This window comes from Silene latifolia, chromosome 8 (genome assembly GCF_048544455.1).
Source record: "Silene latifolia isolate original U9 population chromosome 8, ASM4854445v1, whole genome shotgun sequence".
Lineage (NCBI taxonomy): Eukaryota > Viridiplantae > Streptophyta > Magnoliopsida > Caryophyllales > Caryophyllaceae > Silene > Silene latifolia.
Window position 1 is genome coordinate 30,256,271 of NC_133533.1, and position 8,613 is coordinate 30,264,883.

The following is an 8,613-nucleotide window of genomic DNA, read 5'->3' on the forward strand; positions in this document are numbered from 1 at the left end:
CCCCCTCCCCCTCTTAGGTACTTGAATCCATAAACTCAACATACATAGTCCACCACCAACAACAACAAACAACATGATCACAAATAGTAAACTAAGGCCCTGTTCTTTTGGACTGAAATTGTCTCCCAACTTAGTGGAGTGAGAACTGAATCAACTTAACTTAATCGAAAAGCCGATCAATTCGATGAACTGATCAATCTGATTCAATCGAATCAATTGAATTGAATCGAATCAATGAAATAAAAATAAAAGATTATAATAATAATAAAATTAATACCAATAATAATAATAATAAATATTATAACAATATTATTCATTATTATTATTATTAATATATTAATATAATATAATAATAATCTAATAATATATATATAAAAAAATAGTAATATAATAATAAATATAGTAATAATAATAATAATATATTAGTAATATAAATGATAACATTATTTATAATAACATAATATTAAATAATACAATATATTAATTATAATAACTAAAAAATAAATACGATAAGTATAACATAATATAAATATTATAAATAATTTTAAAAATTAACATAAATAATAATAATAATAATAATAATAATAAATATGTTACTAATAATATTAATCAAAATGAATATATTAATAAATAATAAATATAATATAACAACAACAACAACAATAATAATAATAATAATAATAATAATAGTAATAAAAGTAAAAATAATAATAATAATAATAATAATAATAATAATAATAAATATTATTACTTTATACTACTAATATTGCCATTAATCATAATAATATAATAATAAATAAATATATTAAATATAAATAAAATAATAAAAACAATAGTAATATAATAAATATAATAAATGTATATTAATATAATAATAAAAATATTAAATAGATTAATATAATAATAATAATAATAATAATAATAATAATAATAATAATAATAATAATAATAATAATAATAATAATAATAACAACAGTAAGAATATAAAATATGAATAGTATTATTAATGTTGAAATAAACTGAACTGAACTGAACGAACTGAATGAAGCTGAACTGAACTGAACTGAACTTAATTTAATAGAGCTGAACTGAACTGAACTTATAAGAACTGAAATTAAGTCCAAAAGAACAGGGCTAAGGCTCTGTTTGGTAAAACGAACTAAAAAGGTAGCTGAAACCTGAAAAGGTATCTGGAAACTGAAAAGCTAACTGAAACCTGAAAATGTAGCTGATAAGGAATCGAAAATTAGGAGTGATAAGGGTTGATTATATAAAAAATTGTTTGGCAAACTAACTGAAAATGTAGCTTATTTTGGTAAAATGACGTACAGGGATATAATAATTATTTAATATATTATAAATTAAAAGGGCAAAAACGTAATATTAACAAGAATCAGGTACCTAAAATGTGAAATGCTACTCTAGGTAGCATTTCATTTCAGGTAACGTATTTGGGCAAAAAAGCTATTTGCCAAACACATCCATAAAAATAAACTACCTGAAACTTTTATAAAAAAAAACTATTTTAGTCAAAACAGGTACCAAAAATGTCTTGCCAAACGGAGCCAAAGTACAACTACAACGGTTCATGAAAACCTAAGACTACAATTCACAAACGGTTGAAAACCGTTGCAATTTAAGAACACTACTAGAACCCTAAGACCAAACACAAAACCTTGGACCTTTTCCCCATTTTGATTTCATATAGATTTAAGGCAGAAAATATATTCATGTGGGTCAAGAGCCAATTTAGATCTAAGCAACATTTGATTCATGCCTCACGAAGGTGGACTCTTGCCTTTTGCTTGATTCATGCCTCGCAAAAGTTATTTTTTCTTTTTTTGGTAAGATTTAATGTCCTTTTCAATCTTAACACAGCAGTTTATTTATTTCATTTTTAATCATTTATATGCATCTTTTCACATACTTAATGACAAAAAACCCCTTTTAATGCTAATAATGTAATCACATAAAATCATCTCGAATAATTTTCAAACATTCCATATGATTCAGTAAATGTTAAATCATATTCTTGACTAGTTGACTATAACAACCATATCATTATCACTATTTAATTTCATTGAAAAATCCAACATAAATTGTTTGATTGTGTTGAAAATTATTAACCCATTTGAAATTTTTGCTGTTTTTTTGCTGTATTTTTTTTTATTTGGGTTAATGGGTTGGTTTTGATGAAATGTTTGAGGGATAAAGTTGGCATCTTTTGCAATAATAATAATAATTAATTGTAAAAGAAGGTGTTTGATTATGGCTAATGATGAATTATCATCCGAAATTGGCAGAATTAGAGGAGAAGAGGGTAATAACAATGAGTTTGATGAAAAAGTGTATGTTGCAGTCAGTAAAAAATTGAAAGCTTGTAAGTCAACTTTGGTATGGGCTCTTCAAAATACAGGAGGGAAGAAATTGTGTCTTGTTCATGTTCATCAACCATCAGAAACTATATCTATTTGTGAGTGTTTCATTTCGATTCTCGCCTTATAATTCTGTTTTTCTGCTTGCAGGAATATAACCCATTTGTTACGATATCATTTCATAATCTGTTGCTATCAGCAGCATGTAAAAGAGACATTTGATCTCTCTGGCTGGTACTTGGTTGATACTTGACCGATATTACCAATCCTAGGCCGAGATATATACTAATAGTGGGATGGATTGGTTGGGTGACCAAATAAAACTAGCCGCTATAGGATACATCACCAGTTCATTGTATGTTATCGCGAATGTTACCATGATCACGGCCGATACAACAGTTTAATATGATGGCCTTGGGTGTAGATTGAGCCCATTGAGGTCTTGAGCTAGCTATTTATGAAACACTAAAATCACCCTATCCCTTGTATGATACTCATTTGTTTTTTTTTCTTGAGTAGTACTCTTGACAACAGTTGCAATTGTTTTCGTTTTGAATTATATCTTATCCATCGAAGACCTAAGTTGCCAGCTTACAAAATAATTTTTTTTTATCTGTCTAATGTATTTTCTCTTGCAGTGGGTGGGAATTTCCCCCTAAGCTTACTTTCAGAGCGGGAAGTAAGGGCACACCAAGAGAAGGAAAGGCAACATATGAACAATATACTGGACGAATATGTTCGCATTTGTACAAGAGCTGGGGTAGTCTATCATATTTCTTGTTGAATCTCTATTAGTTCACAGTATGCAATCTTTGTGTTATCTTTACGCACTTTTTTTGTGGATGGATGCCTGTTGCCAAAGTGTTTGCTTATGTTCAAATCCTCTCTATTGATAGGTTCAAGGTGAGAAACTGTATATTGAAATGAGAACAGTAGAAAACGGACTAATGAAACTCATAACTCAGTACAAGATTGAGAGGCTGGTGATGGGAGCAGCAGCTGACGATAGATACTCAAGGTGAGTCTGATGTTAATGTACTGGTTTATTCTTCCGTACTTAGCTTATGCTCTTCAAGCAAGAAAGTCATATGCATTCATATTTGCTTTTGTGTTGATTTGGTTGAATTCATTGATTTCACTCCGTCCTTTCTAATTTATAGTGAGTTCTGGATTCTGGATTCTGGATTAAAGAACATTAGCCAAGTGCCTCAAGTACTCCCGTAAATGGCGGGGTTACGAGGGTCAGACGTACATGACCTTACCCCTGTACAAATGACACAAAGAGGTTGTCTCAATATGACTCGTAATGAAAATTGTGTCGACAACATCACCGTAAAAAGATGCTTAACCACTTTAGAGAGCCAGGCCATTTTGATTTCATCATATCCAGAACCAACGGATAATGAATTTTAACTCCATTGAAAACGAAATCATTGTTCTTGATTAATAAGAAGGAAAATATTACATCAAAGCGTCGTGTTTTTTCATGATCTCTGGCGATTTTTGTGCTTGAAGCAATAAAACTTTTGTTTACTTGTTTAAATTTCAATTTCAGGAAGATGGTGGAACCAAAATCTAAGAAGGCCAACTATGTGCGCCAATGTGCACCTGATTTCTGCCATATTTGGTTCGTCTGCAAGACGCGTCTAATCTATACAAGGTGCAACATTTGTTCCCTGACTTCCCTCGTACAGGCATATCCCTTTTTACGATATTAGAGAACTCTATGGTTCTGTAACAACCTTACAAGAACAGTTACAGTTTTGCAAACACCAAAATTATACACTTCTGTGCATTGATGGACTGCAAACCCTGAAATTGTAGTATGGATGCAGCTGTTTTTGCGATTATGTCCGTTTTGGCAAAGCTTTGGGTTAAACCATCTTTCGGTGAGGACCACAAGTTGAGCTTTAAAATTTCCATAACTCACCCTTAAACAACTGCCATTATTTTACCCAAGTCGGTTAAGTAATTGGGTTAAAACTAGGGTTGTCAATGATATGAGCCGGCTCGTTGAGCCCTCGGAATCGGCTCGGTCAAAGCTCGGCTCGTGCTCGGTCAAAACGAGCTCGAGCCGAGCTTGGATAAATACGAGCCCGAGCTCAGCAAGGCTCGTCTCGGAAGCTCGTTTATAACTTTTTTTTGTATAATCTTTATGCTGTAGTATTATGTTTATTTCAAATTAGATGTTATTTAGTCATTTATATAAGTATATTATGATATAATATTTTTTAGTATTTTATAATTTAGTTGTCTTTCAAAAATATTTATATTTGATTATTATTAGACTTAAAAGTGAGAAAGTGAAATTATATAATGACAAAACGAGCTCGATTCGAACTCGAGCCGAGCTCGAGCTTTTCCCGAGCCGAGCTCGAGCCTCCGTTTTTTAGGCTCGACGAGCTTTGAGCCGAGCCCGAGCTCGAGCTAAAAAATTCGAGCCGAACTCGAGCTCAGCTCAGCTCGTTTACACCCCTAGTTAAAACACTCCTGTTGTTTATGGCCAGAAAATATTTCTCTATGAATGTGAGTAATGGTGCAGAATCTCAGTACCTGAATTTCGTAAGAGTTGGTCTCATGATTTTCTTCTTCCGTATTAAATCTAGTTATTCTAACTTCAGCATTATCTGCATGTAGGGAAGGTACCAAATTACCACAACTAAACTATAAATTAGAAGACAGACAGATAGCTCTCAAGCCTAGATTGACTCCATCTAGTAGTGGATGGTCCGGTAACATTAGTAGGGTAAACTCTGAAGAGAGTTTCGATGATGTTGATCAATCTTCCACATTTAGCCTTTCCCATTTATCCATATTTTCAAAGTCTTCTGAGACAGCTACAGAATCAACGCCTTTACCTATATCAAAAACTGAAGATCACGAGCCACCATTTAGGTCACTTTCACTGCCTCCAAGACGTGAGGAAAAACGACATCATTCACAGTCGGCGAATCTGCTGGTAAGCATCATACAAGGGTGTTTGAATTCGGTAACAAGAACGGCTTTTTATTGCTTAAAATAAAATTAATTAACTAACTGACAATTTGACGAAACTATGACAAATTTATTACTTGTGAAAAAAGCGTTCTTGAAAAAGTTGCCTTGTGTAATTTACTCATTTTGTTACGCATGCTTCTAAATTGCTGATATTGGTCATCAAACTTAAAACAGAAAATGAGTACGAAGGACTCATTGTCATTGCTTGATCAACTAGAGCAAGCTATAGCAGACGCTAAAATTGCAAAGCAGGAGACATTTCAAGAGTCATATAGGCGACACCAGGCAGAGAAAGAAGCAACGGATGCTATTGCCAAGGTAAAGCTGTTCTGAATACTTGACTTCATTTTTCCAGATGTGACTTAGCTTAGCTGATAAAGTTGCGGAGAGGCGGTACTTGTAATCTTGGTTTGAAAGCATTCAGTAGGCTCACACATGCTTGATAATAGATCTTGTTCTTGTCCACTAAAAATTGCTTCTTTTAAGTACTCCGAAAGAGTGATTCTTTTTCTTTTTCAGTTATCTCACACTCGTTAACCATTTACTTATCTTCCTGAGATGGATGAAGTAATAATCTTCAGATCCATACTTCGAACTGTTCTGACTAAAATACTTGTCAATGTGCCTATTCACAGGCAACTGCAACGGAGAATTCCTTCCATGAGGAATTGAGAAGACGGAAAAAGCTTGAAGAAGAGTTGGCTAAGGCCAAAGAAGAGCTAGAAAATACGAAGCAGCAGCGAGACACGGCCCTAGAACAACTTCAAATTACCCTGAATCAGAATTCATTACTGAAAAGTCAATCTGATAAATCTAATGCCATGGCGGAAGAGTTGGAAGACAAATTAAGGTCTACTTTGGAGCTGTTTCAAAAGTTCAGACAACCCTAAAGCTTCTACGGAGTATAATTTTAGCTAATCTTTGCTGAGAGGGTAGATTAACAATTAACTATGCTCTTAATATGTGATTGTATGGGAGGATGATGTTTGAAGTAATCGCAAGGATGTTCATGGTATTACTAGTATAGTTGTATATATACGTTCTAAGCCTGTAATACCGCGATACCTAGGATTCAAACTTTTGTACAGAAACCAAAAAGAAATATACGGTTACAATAATTCCTCATTGGTGCTTGAAATCTCTTAACTTCTGCCTGAAAATTGCTCAGAAAGATTAGAGGAATTTAATTTCTATATTTTACTAAATTTTCTGTTCTTTAAATAAACATTTTCCATAAATTTATTCGATTCTCGGGATAAATGAGTTAGGCGGTTTGGCTGGGCTGGGCAGTAGGTGGTTCGGTCTCAGGGGGAGTGGTGGATGGCGAGTTGGGGTCAAGTGGTGTTGGGTCGTTTATGTTGGGGGGTTGGAGGGTTGATATGGGTTCGAGTTCGATGGTGGTAGTGGGCTCGTCAATGAAGGAAGGGGATTCGAGATGTAGGGCTTGGTATGGGAATTCAGTTTCGATAAATATGACGTCTCGAGATGAAAAGTAAGTTCCTGTATCCAAGTCGTATACGCGCCACCCTTTTTTGCCAAAGGGGTACCCCACGAAAATGCACTTAGTACTTCGAGGAGCAAATTTGTCATTGGAACGGTTTATGTTTCGAGCATAACATAGGCACCCAAAAGTTCGAAGATGGTTCATTGGTGGTGGTTTTTGAAAAAGGGTTTCGTAAGGAGTTTTCCCGTGGTGAATGGAAGATGGGGTTCGATTTATAAGGTAAACGGCGGTTAGGATACATTCACCCCAAAAAAAGATAGGTAAACTTGCTTGAAAAAGTAAAGCACGGGCGACGTTTAAAATGTGTCGGTGTTTGCGTTCGACTCTCCCATTTTGTTGAGGCGTGTCAACTTGGGAGGTTTGAAATAAAATGCCATTTTCAAGGAAAAAATCGTGAAAGGAAGTAAATTCGGTGCCATTATCACTTCGTAAAATTTTAATTTCTTTTGAAATTGTCGTTCTACAATGGCGAAGAAATTTGTCAAAGTTTTTCGAGTGTCGGTTTTGCGTCGTAGTAAATAAACCCATGTCGAGCGGGAAAAATCGTCAACGATAGTTAAAAATATTGTGATCCACACGAAGCATTAGCAGAGTATGGACCCCATAAATCGCAATGAATTAAATCAAAAATACCGTTCGCAATACTAGAACTTAAAGGAAAAGGGGCAAGAGTTTGTTTAGCTCGTAGACAAATATCACAAGTAGTACTAGAAAATTCAGTTTTAGTCTTATTAAAATACGGCAGAAAACGTAACGTAGTTGAAGAGGGATGCCCCAACCTCCGATGCCACATTTCATGAGAATTGGTGATGTCGACTGCGTGAATACGAGGAGTTGGATTCCGGACCCCTGTCAAAAAATGAAGCCCATCGACTTGTTCACCCGCACCAATCACCGTCTTCGAGGAACGGTCCTGTATAGACACAATTTATGCGAAAATTGAATAATAAGCGAGTCATCATGTAAAAGAGTAGAGACGGAAATTAAATTACAATTTAAATTTTCGGCAAAGTAGACATTGTGTAAAATTAAACGTGTTGAAAAAGAAATATCACCAACATGTGTGGCTAATGTGGAATCTCCATTAGGCAATCCCACAGCCAATGGTGGAATGCTTCTTAAATTAGTAAAGAAAGAACGACAACCGGACATATGATGAGACGCGCCGGTATCAATAATCCAAGGAGAAGAGGACGAGATATTACCATTGAGACGGTCCGCAGAAGAGTTTTGGTGCGCCTTTAATAGCTTGGCCAGAACATCAAGCTCGGTGGGATGAAGGGTGTTGAGGTCGACCTTATCAAGATGAGATGCTGAACTGGAGCCGTGTTTAAGAGCTTTTCCAGAGGCCATATGAGCAGAGCCGTGTTCAGGGGCTTTCCCAGCCACCATGTGTGCACGCGGTGTCGAAGTGGACGAGGTTTGTTTAAGCTGCTCATATCGAGCTCTACCTTGGACATCGGGTATGACTGTGCGACTCATGTCTTTCTCATTTATAACGATTCAGTCTCGTGGACGTTCCCCCCACCAGTCGGGGAAATCGCTTGTGACTCGAAAACAGACCGGATAAAGATGTCCAAAGCGACGACAGGCTATACAGTAGGGTCGATTAGGATCGTCAGTGTGAGGTTTGGTGTTCCTGTTATCACGCCATTATCGTCTCTGTGGGTCCCTGTCGGCATGCTAAGAGATCGGCCTGCAGTCGATATATTCGGGCATCATTATATTGTTTTGACA

At 35.2% G+C, this 8,613-nt stretch overlaps 1 protein-coding gene across 2 annotated transcripts; it reads left to right on the plus strand.

Annotated features, from left to right (window-relative positions):
- Positions 1 to 1,678: 1,678 nt before the first annotated feature.
- On the plus strand, positions 1,679 to 6,358 carry LOC141596675 (U-box domain-containing protein 33-like). 2 transcript variants are annotated; one of them, XM_074416902.1, is made up of 8 exons: positions 1,679 to 1,844; positions 2,304 to 2,473; positions 3,014 to 3,135; positions 3,272 to 3,393; positions 3,931 to 4,035; positions 5,013 to 5,334; positions 5,547 to 5,690; positions 6,008 to 6,358. In XM_074416902.1, exons 3-8 carry the CDS (start codon positions 3,088 to 3,090, stop codon positions 6,260 to 6,262), a joined length of 996 nt encoding a protein of 331 aa, XP_074273003.1. In that variant the 5' UTR covers positions 1,679 to 1,844; positions 2,304 to 2,473; positions 3,014 to 3,087; the 3' UTR covers positions 6,263 to 6,358. The 2 variants fall into 2 exon arrangements, with proteins under 2 accessions (XP_074273003.1, XP_074273002.1); XM_074416901.1 differs by lacking the exon at positions 1,679 to 1,844 and having other exon boundaries at positions 2,182 to 2,473.
- Positions 6,359 to 8,613: the final 2,255 nt, after the last annotated feature.